We start from the raw sequence: 18,252 nt of genomic DNA, 5'->3' as shown, positions 1-18,252 counted from the left end.
GTAATAAAACATGTTAATAGTAAACCATTTTTTCACTGCGAGTGTGTGACTTAGTATTTATATTAATTGGGTTATTATGAATTGCTTACTATGGCCCTGTGGTTTAAAAGATAGGTACTGAATTTTTTTATGCATAACAAGGCAGGTTAGTGTGTCGGATTATAGTGTATGTTATGTAGTATTACTATTTAATAATTGTAAATCACAAGAATTCACTCAAGTTTCTTCTAAGATCTTTTGTTGAACTCCAAATAAAACAACATAATTTAATGACGTCAATACAACGTTACAACCGTTGTAGCAGTTCGGTTATTGAACGTTAAAAGTTAAAGTGATTCTGTAGCAATTCCATCGAAACCCCGAAAAGCAATCGGCGTCAAATCGTTCAGCGAACGGCAAAAAGTTCGGAATAAACTTTGAAAGGCGATTTGTCGAATAATAAGAAACAGAATTGCCCTTGAACGTTGATAAAAACTCGCGAAACAAGCCACGTCATTTGTTTCCAATACGCGTTCAATCGGACGGTCATTTGTAACGGAATAGATACAACCGCGGTGCACTAGGGCTGCCGCGATACATTTTTCAGAATTTGTAAACAAGTTTTATGTTACAAATATTCTTCCTTGTTTCTTGCTTCTAAAAGTTGAGTTATTTATGTCTAAATTAATAAACCTACACATTTCTGAAAAGGATGTAGCATCTAAATAAATGAATATATCTTATGAACGATAATTTTATCACCATAATGTAAAGTCTGATGTAATGACGAAGTTAGGTTTGCTATCTATACCTACATTATGTTCGGTTAAATGTTTGCATAATGATACATTTCTATTTTATTAAGAAGCAGATTATTTTCGATCACTTAACATTTTTGGTGCCAGATTAATTAATGAACAAAAGAATTTGTACATGCTTATTGAATGAAGGTGAAGGTTACAAATTCACGTATTTAACGCGGTTTTGATCCTTGTACAAAATATTCACCACTGACATAGATTTCTTTTTATTTGCAACCCTATCTAGAGCAAATACGCGCGCTGGCTGGATGCGCCCGCGACGCAGCGCGTATAAATTCCACACATGCGATTTCACTCAATTTTTGAAACTGACGCGACCCCTGCCGGGGAGTGAGCACATTACTCAACTCCCAGATTAGCACTACTCTCATGCCTGCGGTTTACGAGATTGGACTTTGTTGTAGTTTTATTTCATAAGATAAGAATACTATTTGAATAAGCATTAAACTTATGCTTCAGCTTCCATTTCAGTTGAAAAATAAACATTAATATTATATTCTAAAAACTACAATCCACTACAGCAATAACTATGCAAATCGCAAGAACAGCAAATGCCTGAAATATTAAGTAATTCCAGTGCTGCAAAACTATTGTTGCTTGAACATTGAAATGGAATAAAAGGATATTTAAATCGAATCTCAATTGCTGATGCTTTAGAAGATATGAAAGTAAAACAAATCAGTTTTGAAAGGGAATTAAGACGGTCCGCGCTTGAATCGAGGACTATCTCTGTTTTCGCAGTGCTCTGTACAATGGCCGGATCACGCCCCATCCCGTTTCCCCACAAACCGGGAGTAATATATTTTCAATTTTTGGCGTTCTATTACATTGAGTATTTGACTTATAATAGGATTTATCACCACCGCAGAAATGTCTGGAATAAATCATGCGACGCGTGGAAAATGCAACTTGCAATTTTTCCCGCTCACAACTTAAATTAGGTACTTAATATGACGTGTCATTGATTTCAGATTACATCATTTATGGATGCTCGTAAAAAGTAGATTTTCTCAAATCTGAATACTTTCGTTATGACTCGTAAAAACTTTTGATTACGTATTAACTCACAGCCAGTTTACGATTAACGTAAAGACTTTACTATGTTGTAATTTACTTTCTTGACATTAATATTTACATGGATTATGAAACAAAGGCTCGGCTTTGAGATTGCTCCAAAATTTTCAGTTTTATGGCCGATAAAAACCTATTCCACGTCTACACCGTTTTCGTGAAACTCAACATATTTACAAGGGTTGCTGTACCGTTGTGCCAAACAATGCGTAAAACATTATTTGATTTTCATACCCTTTTCATGTTCAAACTTGTCTGTATGCGGATTCGTTCTTATCTGAGGCGGAAGGGTGCCGTCTGAGGTTCCAGCAGGATGCATCCGTGTTTACAATACATTTTATGTGCAATAAACCCGTCCTATGTACACTTTAAACCGCGAATTTGTAATAAGATTATAAAAATTCGCCCGCTTCGGAGGTGATAAAACGTGCGAGGGGTCAAAATGGCCGGCGATATGTCATTATGATTATAGAGTCAGCCAGACCCCTAGCCGTTTTATGTATATTTTCCATTTTTGGGTAGATTATATCAATTTTAGCTAGCGTTTATTCTTTTTATTATACTTTACAGTAAATGAGTTTTAGTACGACATTACCGACTAAAATACACCATAATATTACTTACTGTTTAAAAAATAAATAGTACTGGTAATTTATTTGTTGTGTTACTACCTCAACATACCTACCTCAATTTCAACGGAACACACACTAAGTGTCGATTAAAATTCTCATAAACGTTCATTCATCGAGGCGCCTCAACCCCAATACACCTTTCTCACGACCATAAAAGCAGATGACCTGCTAACTAATAAACGGCTATGACTAAACTATTGGGGTTCCGAAGTCACTGCCGAACTCTAAAAGCGGTCGTTGAAAAACACGATAAACCGTGTGAAGGGTCAGACCCACTATACATCATAAAATTATATGAAAGTCAGACGCAGGAAAAGTGAGGTGAGGACGCGGCCTGAATTATTGCGGGCTGCTTTCGATACCTATTGTGAAGCGCTTTACGACTTTAAAAATAATTTCATGGAAATAACGGCACTTATCGGACCGGACGGACGCTCGGGACCGAGTGCAAATAATAAATCTAGTTATAATGACACGATATTTTACCTAAAACTTTGGTACCAAATAGAATTTTCATTGTTTAAAATGTTGTATGAAAATTTTCGTGAAGTTGATGTTTGGTTGCTTCCTTATTTGGGATGATAATTTTATTGTACATGGTGTAAATAACAAGAATAGGTACTCGTATAATGTTAAAAGTGTTGAAAAATTCTTATTTTATCACGAATATTTTCAGTAAAATTCATGAATTGGAAATTACAATAAATGTCCTCAATAGAGTCGTTCGTTTAGAAGACGCAATGCGAATTTCGAATTCGTACCTTCGATTTATTCGGATTCACAGTTTGTTGACGCATGAAAGCGTTATCAATCAGTGCTGCAGTGTAAGAGGAAACAAAACATTTTCAAAATTAAATACTACCTTTGTGTATTATTATTCTCACGTCTATGTCGTTTTATCTAAAATAGTTATCTATAAAATCTTAAATCATAAAAAGAACCAAACACCTAGCTAAGCCATTTTGATAGCTTTCTTAAAAGTAGCGATAAAAATTTTACTAACTTTTCTTATCTGGTTTCCATAGCCACGTTACCAATAAGAATTCCCTCCCTCGATAGCATAGAAACCCTTTCGGAAAGCACGAGGAAATCACAGGGAAATCCCGTCGACGACTTGAAACCGTCTTACGGCATCATTCGAAATCACTGTCCGTGAAATTTGCCGTCTCCGCGCCCGAGCTGTGGCGTTGCAGATGCACGCTACAGTTCGCGCCAGTAGTAACCGACAATTTGTCAACGAATTATGATAAACATTGATCCAAGTATAAAACGTACCGACAATTTTGTAAACGAATTATGACAAGATCGACTTAAATATAAAATGTATTTAGCAGATGAACCGGAGCTTCTGTACAGTTATTAAAAATTAATAATTAGTAATAAATAATCACTGGTTGCTGAGACATTGGCTTAGCCTAGTGCAAAGCTGTATATCACACTGTACTAGTCCATTTGCAAATAACGTTAATTATTATTAAATGGAGCTTAGGTACTTTCACCGTATCCTTTACATAATTTCACTTTGCAAGCAACTTACTCATATAAGTTCACTTGATACATAGACAGCTTGGTATCAATGTTATTCAGCTTTATTTGTTACAAAAATTGTCCGTTTCCATTGGCGCACTATTAAATTGCTATTTAGAATTGGAATCCACGATCATTTGAAAGAATTCCATGGAATCGCAATTGAAAGGAAAGTTTTTATACTAAATCAGTTGCGGTCTGCTACCTTCGCGATCTGCTTAGTATGTTCCGTTATTTGACGCTTACAACAACACATTTAAATAATTGAAGAGAATATAGCAAAATAGTTAAAGAGTAAAACGTACAAACTAGAAGCACCGGCCAACAAATGCCTTCTAAAGTCGTTAAATACCTATTTAACATTTTAATTTTAATTGGCCTTATGATTTCTTAAAACACCTATAGTATCTTGTCTATCAGACAATAAAGTTCTTGAACACAAAATTGCATTGCAACAGGTTCTTACAATTCGCGTTTCCTGTCTTATAATCTAAAGCCACACATCTAAGAACAGCAAGCGCCCTCAACTAAAGAGATGTGATGTTGATCCGTACGTACGACATGTGGACCTGTGGAGCCCTGGCAGCGGTCCAAGGTTCATGCGGATCAGCTCGAGCGAGAGCCTCCAGATAATGGCTGCTGTTGATGACTGACGATTTGACGCCAAAAAGGTTATAGATAGAGATCTGTGACGAACTCTAAAATAAGGCAGAGAGAGAATCTATTTGTTGAAAGGGACAATGTAGATAATATTAATTCATAAACTTTTTAAATGGCAGCAAAAATTAGGTTAAGATCGCGTGAAAACGAGGCGCCTTCTATTGTGGATGGCACGGTCTTCAAGACGTATTGTTTTGTCCAGTTAAGCAATATACTTGCGTAACTATGTTATGTATTTAATGTACCTAATAATTATAATTATCACTCAAAGATTAGGTACATAAAAGTACAACTATTCTCGATTTCTTTTTCAAGTGACAAAGTTACAGTTTGAGAGAAAATACGGCAATCATTATACCCATGGCCTACCAATTTGTAAGTCAAGGTGGTTTATTTATTTATAGATACCAATAGCGTTACACAGATAATAACATTGACAATAAATAGACTAGGTAGGTAACAGCCAATAATGACTCTAATTTTCATGGTATTGGAAATTATAGACTCACTCGGGTATTTGGTGACCTCGAAATGATCTATGAATAAAACTTGTCATGAATTTGAAAACGCTAGTGAATCATTCAGTCTAGTTTAGTACATCTAGTATATCATTTGTTCACGTCACGATAAGCGGACGAATCTGTTGCGCCTGGCGCATCTCCAAGTGTGGGGCGAATCAGTTCAAGAGGGTTACGAGTTTGGACATAATAGTTTGTGTCGACACGTGAAGTATATATTCTTTTTTGCAGTTCAATTTTACGATTGGATACACGCGAATATACACTTACGTATAGTAATAATTAAGTTGATTTTCGATATGAATGAGCACGTTTTAGCAGCGTAGGTGTTCATAGCCGAACGCGCTTTTGGCAACTACCATTATCTGCGCAAATTCCTTACGCATGAGAGCGCATCCATAGTTCTCCGACGCTACAACGTTAAGCTAGCGCTACGAGAACGTTAACCGTAGTCTCGTAGTATCAGAGAACCGATCGCTTACTACGTCAAACTCTACGCGTGCTACGAATGCTGTAGCAAGAGAAATTGCTGAAAGTATGTAATATAGGGCGTGAGGGAAAAGTTCTTATTTTAAACTGTGTGTATTTAAGGATTATGTGAAAATGTTTCTGTTTTATTGTGTACGATGGCGTTAATTTATGCAAATGTACCCAAAATTTTAACAACACATTAACGCTGTTAAGCTTCTAAACGGTACAACTTTTATATTTACTGTAGGTGCTGTATCATGTAATAATGATTCAAGAGAGACTTATGACAATATTCAAGCCTATGACTGGTCTAAATATGAAAATACAGGCTCTATCTATCTATGGCTATGTCTCAATCGAGATAACACCACAAAACATTCAGACGAGAAAAAATATTGGTTTTTGGAAAAAATATTCAACAGTGATGACACAACCTATGCAATTCACCCTGTATCTTTAAAATCTTTATGTAAGTTAAAAATGTGTACTCACGTATAACACCCAGTCCTTGGGGCTGTGTGCGTTGGTACCGCACACATACAAGCGGGACCCGTCGCCCATCGGCTGGATCACGCGCACGTGGTTGCGGCAGTCGAAGTGCTGGAATATAACAATGTGTTCATATATGGCAAATTAATTACAAGAAACAGGTGAGGTATAGTCGATTAATGTTTTATTATATGCTAGTTAAATTAAGCCGTTAAATACGTAGTTTGGAGCGAACTATTTCTATCACAAGGGTTTTCAATGCATAAATTGTCACGTATAGCGAGAGAGCGCGCGAGACGCTTTAATTTAGACCATAAAAGTGGCACACAAAATTAATCTTTTTCCGGCGTAACCACGCAAGAGTAAATTTATTAAAATAGACCAGCAACGAGCGAGACCAAAATGGAGGGAATCGAATTTATTTACTAAATACCCCGGGCGAAATTCGTTGGAATAATAGTGATTCGCGAAGTACGAGTGTGTATGAGTGTTCACAGGCCGTGATTATGCAAATTTGCGTCCAACATAAATATTAAACGGTGCATTAATATTCGGAACGACAGAAATAATGCATCGCTCGTCCGCGGACAAAGCATCCCGCTCAACTGGCCTGTGCAGTTCATTTCGGCGCAAAACTGATTAATCTTTCAAAAAACTGAACACGTCTGCTTGGTACTGACAGTTTGGGCGAACTTAATTTTTAATAAAATATTTTTTTTTTGATTTTTTTAAATTTCAGATATTAAAGTAAAACCGAAGAAATAAATTTGAAATTCCTAAGAATTTACTTTCGAAAGTTTTTTTTCATATTGTGCTATTGAAATGCTGTGTCAAGCCGTCATTTAATATGCCCGTTCGGAGAATCTTATATTTTTTCAAAATTACGGACCTTTACAGATTTAAAAGGCAGTTTTCACAATTATTAGGAAATACTGAGCATTTTTTTTTAAATAACATAAAAATAGAAGAAAAGCCAAGTAGGTATCTACTGCCAAGATCAAAAGTACGTAACCAAACAAAACTGACCGCAGTCACTCAAGCCGCACGAAAATCATCAAGGCATTTGACAAAAGCGTTGCAGGTATTGTCTATGTCGCAGATTGGGCGGTCGCCGCGGTTGCCCTGGGATTGAAACTAATTTTCTGCACGTCAGCCCGCACTGGGCGCCACTGTCGCATACCAAAACACAAATGGAATAGAAAAATGACGTCAACATATTTCCAAGAGGATATATTTATGACCTCAGACCCGCCGCTGTGTAGATTCCGAGTATTAGGGACGTTTTCAAGGAAATAACGTGGGAGTAAATCATGTGCAAAGGACTAACAATGGACTCATTGTTGCTGTAAGTCAAGAAATATTAGGCGTAACGTAACGCTTACTGAATTGTAAATGGATATTTCGAAGATTCAGAGCAGGTCGAATAATATCCGAGTACTCAATCACATTAAATTCTGTATGCATTTTAAAGTAAAAACATTTTTTATTTTTAGCATTATTATGAAACGCAAAATGTTCGTTAATTTGGCAACTTAACGAGGTTCCGTACCTGTCTAAAATTATGGAGCTGTGATACGTAATTAATTGGTTAAATCGTTTATTTTGCAGCCGGCTATATTTGGTCCAATAAATTATTGTATTAAGGGTCGACGCTGCAGAATTAAAGCGGGCAGAGTTCTAATAGGCGTATAATATTAACGCAGTGGCCACACGTAAATAACTAAACAATTACCGGAGTGTTTTGTTCCGTAGCAAAAACTCCGCCACAGTTTCTTGGTTCGGCCTCACGGAGGCAACTTTCCGAGAGATTGTTCTAAAGTAATTATCGGATTAATATACTCTGAGCGTTCAGCCGCTGTACTGACGCGAACAGAAAACTGTTTTGCAGAAACAATCAGAATTAAGCACAAGAACAATCAGGCTCACGTCTAAGTTTCTTTTAACGGCAGTTAGCCGGCTCTCGCATAAGTTCATTCCGAACTAATGCCTTCGATTGCTCCATTTCGTTAATTATTCGCCACTTTGTACGTAAGTAGATTTACGGTCGGCTTTTCTCGCGTTCTTCGACCAAATGATTTTTTTTCGTACGCTATTTTCCTGTAGCGGTGTTTATTAGGTTTTTAAGAGTATCGATTTGCATTGCCAATGCGCTTTTGCTTTTCGGTCGCTATCATAGCGATCGGGGATATTGAGTGCTGCTGGAGGAAAAGTTTAATTAAGTGCTGTTGTAAAAATCCAAAAAGAAAAACCTAAGTATGTATCAGCTAAAAAAAAACTGCTTCGTCGTAGAAAATACACTAACAACCGAATAAAGGTTCAATTGAAATAAACATGATATATATCAATAGAGTCAATATCTGGAAGTAGAGACAGTATCTTCCCAAAGTTATATGAACAATCAAAGGAAAATTAGGGCAACCAAGCCATTCTTTTTAGTGATGGTTAATAGTTGTAAATCTTCTTTTCTTAGTTATAAAATAAGAGATTCATATTTTCCAATCCAATCTTCAAAACCTTATTGTTTAAAAAATCTGCGAAGTTCCGAAATCATTCTACGGACCGTATAACAGGATCACACCGCTCGAGCATATCGACCTAAGCCAGCGAACATTTTGATTCTTTAAAAATCTCAAACAGTGATTTACTTCGCCCGTGAATTTTCCTTAATAGCGTCACAAAGAGAGGCGAACTTAAAACAACAGGCCCGGGCCGTGGTCGCCTTAACGGGAATTTCGCCGACGGCATTTTTCCAGCCTTTTTCGTGTTACGACATCGTGTTTAGAGAAAGGAAAACTCGCCGACAGCGAGAAACTTTGATTATAGCCTTCACGAGTGGCCGGTCCTCTGCCGGCGAGGTGATAGACTCGGGAGATTTCTTTTTTATGGCCCTCTTTGATACTAATAAAACAAATTTACTTTTTTTAACATCGGAAGAGTTGGGACCATGTTGTCTATTGCCTTCCTTCAGCGCTATTGCTAAAGTTTGACCTTTATTCGCCCATACATGCCGTATCCAGAGCTGAACCAACTTGTGAATTTGCTTGCGACACTTTTTGCCTTTTGTGAAGATACCTTTTAGAGTCGCAAAGGGGTTTTACTGCTTACTTTGAGACTTTATACATTTCGCATGAGAAATTCCATTTCTGGTTTCGAGCTTTATGACTCTCTTATTAGATGTATAACCCTGTTTGCCGCGGCAACATGCGGGTATAAAACTAAGTTTGCTTTAGTTAATACGTTTCATCGTAGACACATAAGAGTAAACCAGTTTATGTGCAGGGTATCATTATTTCCGACCTTACGTACCTACAGTTTTATGTTATTTAAAAATAAATTTTATAATATGCGCCTAAAATATGCCTACCTTATAAGATTTTAAACTTTCGCGTTCCATTTCAACTAAAGTAGGCCTACCTTAATTTTCAAAAGAATATTTTGTTAGTTTATTAGAATTTCTATACTTATAAAAACATGTCTAAGAAAGTTAGAAAAAGAAAACCTATCACTTATTGTTCAATTAGACGTTATGCAATTTATTACAACCTAATACAGTTTATTGAAAGGGAGAACGTCAAAATCGTTCACAACGCGAAGAAAAGCACTCGGCCGTAAGAGCCTCGCTATTATCGAATTAGTCGATCGCGAGCATCGCAATAATCGTTCCCCGATCTTGGAGAGGGAGAGGCCGAGAAATAAAACAAATATTGCTTTTACGCCGCGATTGTAAATCAAAATTAACGGCTTTAATATAGCGAGCCACCGCGCGCTCTAAGCTCCCGCCATGAAATATGCCGCCGCCCGCCGTTCACTGTTAAAAATAGGATTAACCCTTGATAGAAATAGTGCTAGTTGCGAGTAATTCAACGGGAAATAAGCAAGTTTTTAATTAAATTGCGCCAGAGACGCGTTCCATTTGGCTTAATGGCCGACTCACCTCCGACTTGCCTTTCGACACGCATTGGGCTACGTTGCTCGGCTCCAAATTTATCGAATCCCTCTGTGGAAGAAAATAAAGGTTTTAGAGAAAACTTGTCTGGGTTCGGGAATTAGAAAGACAATGTTGAGGGTGTTTTCCTTGTACCTAAATACTTACAAAAACTCTTTAGACCAAATCTTTGTTAAGATTTAAAATAAAAACTAATAAAACTAGAAAGGAAAAAGTAATTCAATGCTATAATTATAATTTCAGCTATTGAAGTCTTTTCTATATTTGCTACGATATCATGAAGTAATATATTGTTTATTGCCCACATGATACACATTACAGGCTCTAGAATGATATAGAGATAGTCGAATAATTAAGTCAATTTTGGATGCAATTAGAGCCACAACGAGCAAGTATGATAAAAAATAAATATTAACTCACTTCACAATGCGATGCGCTAATATTGTTCATGTTGAGCCGATACAGCCGGTCCCTGAAAGGAAAGAAAACTTTGTGAGCATAACATCCTCACCTAAACTCAAACTTCAGCTATTCAAGGGGATAACAAAAGTTCCTTTTGCTTTCCGAAATAGAATTAGGGTACAATGTTGTCGCTAAAAGCAGTAAAAGAATGTTAACGGTGATCATTTTATTTCAGAAAATGGGCCAGTTTATTAGTTCCTGTATTGTGTAGCCTTCGTGACACGCAGCGACCCATATCACCTCATCATATTGAGCTAGTAGAGCAAACACTATATAAATACAATGTAGCACTTTGTGCACCGTATTAAGAACTACTTTCGCGTAAAATGAAGGCAGGGTAAATAAACTAATATTATTTTATTTTTATTGGAGTGATAAAGTGTCACTGAGTCGTTAAAGTATAAAATCGGTTTACGATACGTTTGAAAATAATATAGACGTTTATAATTGGGTGGGTTCTTAATCAAAGATTGCAAAGTTTGCTGCAAACTAAGGTCAAAAAATTACAACTTCATTATTCCAGTACGTGCCTAGGTGAGTATAAACTTAAACTACTGTCATTTAGTAAACTTTTTTAAATGATCTACTTACATAGCGCCGACGTATAAAGCATCTCGTTTGGAATCCACGAAGAAAGTTCTGTAGTAGAGAGTTCCACACGAAAACTCGCGTACATGATCTGTAAAGAAAGAAAACAGTGTTAAATCTTATAATTATGTCGAATCTAAAGGCTATTGTAATATTCGTCGAACTTTTGGAAATAGGAACGTATTTTACTTTTGAAAATCAAGTTACCGCCACTTATGTCGGGAGGAATAAAATGCCCATCTTTCTTTATCTTATTAGTTAGAAGCTCAAAGTGCACAACTTCTTAGACAGCCAAACTACGAGTACAATGCAATATTTAGTTTTAATGTTCTCTCTTCCAAAGTTTCGTTCTATTAATTTCGTTTAAAGGTTTACAAGTGCGTCGTAAGCCCGGTGGATTGGTGTCGGCGGGTTTATTTCAAAAGAATGTCGACGACTTGTACTTTCTATGACTTTGACAACATGTCAAAAGGACAACTTACGTCGGCGGGTTTGGTGTTTAGCATGAAGTACACTCGGTTTAATGGTGGCTACCGTTAACACAAACATTATATCCTTGTTAATATTTATTACCTTTCAGAAAATGTATGTCATACACATAAAATAAGGACAAAATACTCGCGATATGTCCTAAATTCCAATAATGTAAGCAGATATTTTTATAAACAAGATGATCAAAGGTACATCAAAGGCCACGAAGGTCACACGCGAGTGTTTGAGCTATTGGAGCCCAGAATAGAATAACATCAAAGGTTCTGTTCTCTGTACGGATGGTGAAGATTTCATTTTGACGTACAACCAGAAAAAATATGATTTGAATGTAGCAATCGAATGTAGCGAAACACGAAACACCACTCACTGATTAATCACATCTCAGAAACTAAAACACCTACAACCTTGAAATGACAGATAGGTTCCATATAGGGTTTAAATATCTACTAAGAACGGATTTTACGAAAGTCCACCACTAAGGGGGTAAAACGGGATCCACACGTACGAAGTCGCGGGCGGCCGCGAGTGCTATTTTATTTGCAAAACACGAAGTTATGTGATCAACACGTCAAATCCAAAAACTTGAAACTCATGTTTAATAAAGTCTCTTAACTTTAAATGGAATATTAGTGTAGATAAAAGTAGCTAAATTTTGGAAATGATATAAATAATTCATTATTTACGTAAGGAACCTAAACATCTTGATCAACTTGCAGAAACAGTTCATAATATTTTCTTGTATTTTCTTAATTTGTTGGGTGAAAATCATCCCTGACAGTCAGTTTTTATTATTACATTGAATCGCTAAGTAAGGTCTGACTAGAATGAGTTCTCTGATTGTCTCATTCCTTTGAATTTGCACGGGCACACGTCTTATATATTATTAAAGTTCGCAGGACACGTAGGGGTGCGTGCGTTCGTTTTACTGTTTTGGGCGACTATAGATTCTTGTACTTATTGTCTTTATTGTCGCGGTTTGTACCTCCCTTTTCATTCAATAATTGAATGAAAGTTTGAAAGAAATTATTTAAAATAAAGCAGCCTAATATTTGAAAATCGATTCACTCTAAACTTATAGGGTTTCTTGCATTCCTTCTTCCCAGCATTAGCCTACATTATGTCCATGAAGCAGTGGTAGGGTTAAACAGGGAGTGTAAAGGCGCTTCATAAAAGCCTAATCATAAAAAAATACTTTTATTGACATGTTATATGATGCGGGCTGCGTTTACTTTTACCTGACCACAGAACGCATCCGCAGTGTGACAAATCCTTCATGATTTTTAAAGAATACACGTAATTAATTATAGGTATATACCATGTATCAAGTAAACATCTATTTACTATGCTTTTATAGATTCTAAGCAGTAGGTATTTCTATGCAGTATCCCAGAAAAGTCCTAGACGTGCTGGTCACGCGTCCAGCTAACAGCCGAGCGGGATCGAGTCACGCACTGAACAACAATGGCTACTTTTATAAGGGCGGGCTACAACTACAAATTGACTGCGCCCGAACAAATAAAACTGGAAACAAATATTGTCCTGCAATTGTTTTAGGGCCTATCCGATTTAAGAACTATAGACATAAACTTCGTCTTTCGGATATACTTATGACAATAGTGATTGAAATTATTATGTTACTGGAGTAGTGAATAACACAGTCAAAACAGAGTTCGAGTCATCGTATGAAAACTAGATGGTAGGCTAGGCTAGTTGTATTGAGTTAGAACGCAGTGTGTCAGCGTGAAAGTATTTTTTTACACTTACTCCTACCTACATACTCCTACCTATAGAGTCTAATTTTATGTTGTCCACGCCATGGAATTTAACTGTTATCATTTTATACTCTGCCCTCTGGCGCTGGATCATACATGCTTGATACACCCTCGAACTCAAAGACAGCTACCCACTTTTTCTGACCAATATCAAGTTTTCAAGTACTTTATTTGCAACATCTACTTTGCAAAGTCGTAAAAAGTTTAATTTAAAAATATTTCAGCGTAGAGCATCAGATGTCTGCTATGTGACAATGTTTCGCTGCGCCAAATGGAGTTCGTTTCGGGAATGCGACATCGGCATCGGGAATTGGGCAGGCGCAGCGGCTCGCGACTGAGTTGCAGTCATCGCCATAGTCAATGTTTGTTTAAACGGTAAAGCTAGTCCGCGCAAAAGTAAAGATTTCCTTCGCTTGCTGGGCGACTGCTCTGGAATCTGAATTCTGAAATCGTGGGTTAAATTATCAACCGCGAAAATAAGTTTTTCAAAATTTTGCATCTTAAATGCTAATAAATCCAGGAGAAATAAGTATAATTAATTGACATTTAATACGACGCAGAATGTTTAGTGTAGAAGCGTCGCGGTAATTGCCTAAGAATGTAACTGTGATCATATTGGGTTAATATTAGTGATGGGCCGACTATGGTCTTTGCCGACTAACCGACTAGCCGACTAATCGGTTTTCAAATTGCCGATTAGTCGGCCGACTAGTCGGCAATGCCGATCATTCTAATAACTTGTCCGAAGAATAATATCTAGATTTCTCAAAGAAATAAGAATATCTAGATTTCTAGTGAGATAAATATAACTTCTTGAAAAATCAGATATCTTTAATATGAGAAAGAATAAAAAGCAACATTACAATCACCTAACAGTACCTAAGGTAGATGTCATAATTTTCGACGGCGGAGGGGTCAGAGGAGGTTACAATATGATCGCCTCCTGCTGGGCTAGGATGCGCGCCGTGTTATTATTCTTACTTTCGACGTCAAAATATATGGGCAAAATTTCGCTTATCGCGACACGCATCCTAGGCCCATTGATTCCTCTCCACCCTCCACGGCGATGGTCAGCGAGCTGGGGGCGTGGGAGTACCCCCGCCTGCATAGCACGGACTACCACCACCGTCGGATAGGCAGGGCCCGCCAATTTTATTGCTGGCACAGACTGTGATAGTTGATGGCTTTGTCCGGATTCCCATAGTTCTTCACACTAAGGCGATTGACGGAGCTCAGGGGTTATTTATGTGGGTATTCCTCATCCTTCCGATGAGAGGAGCCCCACATAATCTACCACTTTCCCGCAGCATTTCCATGCATTTTTTTCCCAAAAAAAAGTGTCACAATTTTTATATGGACAAATTACACAAACTTTACACATTTTTGATGATTTAATGGTAATTTGAACTAATCTTAACAAACTCAAAAATGGTTTAGATAAACGCCCTTGGTCTACCTCATACATAATCATCTTGGTGATTATGAGTTCTGTTTTATTTCATTCACATATTTAAAATACATACGGATCATCTTGGGTGAAAGAGACTATAATTGACATTAATTCTATTTGTATTATTAATTTATTTGGACATGATGTGTATTTCTTTCTTATTAATACTGCAATTGTTTATTATTAATAAGAAAATATATTGAAAATTTGACATGTAATGAACATTATGAATAAATTTCTTATTCTTATTCTTAATTTTGTAATACGCCGATTATAATCGGCAGATTTTGCCGAATAGTCGTCACTAGTCGGCCGACTACAAATGATGCCGAATAGTCGGCTTTCCCGACTAGTCGGCGACTAGTCGGCCCATCTCTAGTTAATATTATTACAAACACTGTGATGCAATTTCATATTATGATAATGTTATTAATCTTCGCAGATTGTGGACACAACCATAGTAAGACCTGCTCAATAACGACGAACTCAAAAAAATGCCTAGCAATAGCTGGATGAATAAGCCTCCTTAGGCTGAAAGAGCCTTCTTCTTCTAAGACAATATTTTAAGGTTGATTACGAGTAATAGGGCTTTGACTAAAGCTAATATGAATATGTACTTCTTTATTTCAAATGCACTGTGGCGCGCTTGCGACTGCAGCCTTGCAGCGTCGCCGGTGGGACGGCAACCTTGTTGCATGGATTTGCATACTCTGTGACGTCTGAAGTTGACTGAATGCTTTATATGGCATGCCTGTTCACATGCTTTCACGTGTAGGTAGATCGATAAGCCTAGGAACGTAGCTAAATGGAGGAAACAGTTATGACGTGTATTTCAGGAACAAAATGTAAGCTTATATGTCAAAAAGTTTTGTCATTATAGTATAGACACCTGCAGCTTAATTCAAATGCATTTTTTCGATCGTAGAAATCGCCTGTCAAATAATTTTATCTATCAATATTTAGGAGAGTGAATGATATTAGCATTTGCATTATCCCCTTTTAAATATAAAAATATTAAAAACATTTCAGCAGCCGTAAAATTCTCTCTTTGAATGTTAAAGCATAAATTGCTAGCAAAATATATTTTCAAACTATACTTAGATCAAAGACAACTACGAGAGTTCATCCCAAGTATTATTTTACGACATATGTATTTGAAATGCCATATGAAAGTGTTCATTTTTATTGCGATGTAATTTTATACGATAACAAAAACATTTGAAGTCTGTCGGCGGCCATTAGAGAGATCGCTTGGAAATAACCTGATGTTGACTGTCTTCATTTCATTCTTATTACGATTTCGTTTATTTTAGTTACAAGAAACACAATATTAGCAAGATTCCCAGAACGATATCCTTGGATGGGAATATTATTAATGATTCAGAAACAATTACGCTAAAAGCAGAGGAAAATACACGAATACATTTTCGGCGCGCCACTACGTGTACAAATCAGCAAGAATTTTTCCAGCCAAGAGATTCGACACTATGAAATACTTACATATTTCAGCGGCAAGCCGCGCCCGCCTGTCGTGCTATCTTTCATTGCGAATCCTGTCAGAATCACAAATTCAGTGCTAGTGCATTTTTCATCATTCAATCTTTTACATACGCGGATCACAATAAACTTGTAACTGGTGCGGGCCCCAGTTTTAAATATTGTTCACTCCTGTATGCATCATATGAAGCTTCGTCATATTTTGCATAGAATGAACGTATACGTGTGGTCGTATTCAAATAAGCCTCGAGACAGCGTATAAAATAATTTTGCAACAATTTTTAATTTAGTGATGGGCCGACTATGGTCTTTGCCGACTAACCGACTAGCCGACTAATCGGTTTTCAAATTGCCGACTAGTCGGCCGACTAATCGGCAATGCCGATCATTCTAATACCTACTTGTCCAAAGAATAATATCTAGATTTCTCAAAGAAATAAGAATATCTAGATTTCTAAAGAGATAAATATAACTTCTTGAGAAATGAGATTTATTAATTAATATGAGAAAAAATAAAAAGCAACATTACAATCACCTAACAGTACCTAAAGTAGATGTCATAATTTTTGACGGAGGAGGGGTCAGAGGAAGTGACAATATGATCGCCTCCTGCTGGGTTAAGATGCGTGCCGTGATATTATTTTTACTTATCGACGTCAAATGGGCAAAATTGCGCTTATCGCGGCACGCATGCTAGGCCCACTGATTCCTCTCCCTCCACCCTCCACGGTGAGATGGTCAGCGAGCTCGGGGCGTGGGGGTACCCCCTGCATAGCACGGACTACCACCACCGTCGGATAGGCAAAGCTCGCCATACAGGGACTGTGATAGCTGATAGCTTTGTCCGGATTCCCATAGTTCTTCACACTAAGGCGATCGACGGAGCTCAGGGGCTATTATTTATGTAGGTATTCCTCATCCTTCCGATGAGAGGAGCCCCACATAATCTACCACTTCCCCGCAGGACAGGTATGCAATTCCATGCATATTTTCCCCAAAAAAAATGTTATAATTTTTATATGGACAAATTACACATTTTTGATGACTTCCTGGTAATTTTAACTAATCTTAACTTTGTATGAATTTAGACTGCCAAAATATTAAATCTGGTGAAACCTCTTTTTCCTGATTTTTTGCAGTCAGCCCTTGGTCTACCTCATATCATCTTGGTGATTATGAGTTTCATTTCATTCACATATTTAATTTTGTAATGCGCCGATTATAATCGTCATATTTTGCCGAATAGTCGTCACTAGTCGACCGACTACAAATGATGCCGAATAGTCGGCTTTCCCGACTAGTCGGCGACTAGTCGGCCCATCTCTAATTTTTATACTCGTATTCGGCATTCTCTACTACATTTTTCTATTTTTTGTTGGGCGAGTTCTAGTTGGTAAGCGTTTATACGTTGATTAAATTTTCAGCTTTCTTTATCTTAATTGAAGTTTTAATACGTGTCTCGAGTTGTTCCTGATAGACTCAGTAATTAGTCTTTCGCTACTTGAGGTCACAGGTAATAAGCAAAAGTATAATTAGTATGGGCTAGGGCATATCAAGATCCTAGGGGCTCGTTGGGGCAGCGCGGGCACGCGATTCGTTTACCGGTAACACGACAATGTAACCACTGAATCTGATTGTAACCGCCTATTGTTTTAATTCCACAACTTTTTTTTATTAATTAGCAAGACTTTTTGTTTGGGACATGGAGTTGAAACAAAACACGAACGGATTAGCAACAATTAAGATTGTACCTTGTTAGAAAGGATTAACTACCAGATCTTGTCGTTTCTTTTTTATATATTTTAAGGAAAAATGGTATATTAAACTAGCAACCCGCCTTGGTATCGCACAGGTGCTGTGTATTATACGTAAACCTT

General features: G+C 37.2%; 1 protein-coding gene across 3 annotated transcripts in view; it reads right to left on the bottom strand.

Annotated features, from left to right (window-relative positions):
• The window catches only part of LOC135078066 (semaphorin-2A-like), a 417,995-nt gene that overhangs the window by 40,466 nt on the left and 359,277 nt on the right, over positions 1–18,252 (bottom strand). For all 3 annotated transcript variants that reach the window (XM_063972632.1, XM_063972631.1, XM_063972630.1), the window contains 4 exons: positions 11,168–11,255; positions 10,535–10,586; positions 10,103–10,165; positions 6,172–6,279 (listed from right to left, as the gene is read on the bottom strand). In XM_063972632.1, the coding sequence (XP_063828702.1) occupies positions 6,172–6,279; positions 10,103–10,165; positions 10,535–10,586; positions 11,168–11,255 (311 nt within the window). The remainder of the gene's footprint in view (positions 1–6,171; positions 6,280–10,102; positions 10,166–10,534; positions 10,587–11,167; positions 11,256–18,252) is intronic.

The sequence above is a fragment of the Ostrinia nubilalis genome, chromosome 14, assembly GCF_963855985.1.
Source record: "Ostrinia nubilalis chromosome 14, ilOstNubi1.1, whole genome shotgun sequence".
Classification (NCBI taxonomy): domain Eukaryota; kingdom Metazoa; phylum Arthropoda; class Insecta; order Lepidoptera; family Crambidae; genus Ostrinia; species Ostrinia nubilalis.
This window is presented reverse-complemented; position numbering and strand designations above follow the sequence as displayed.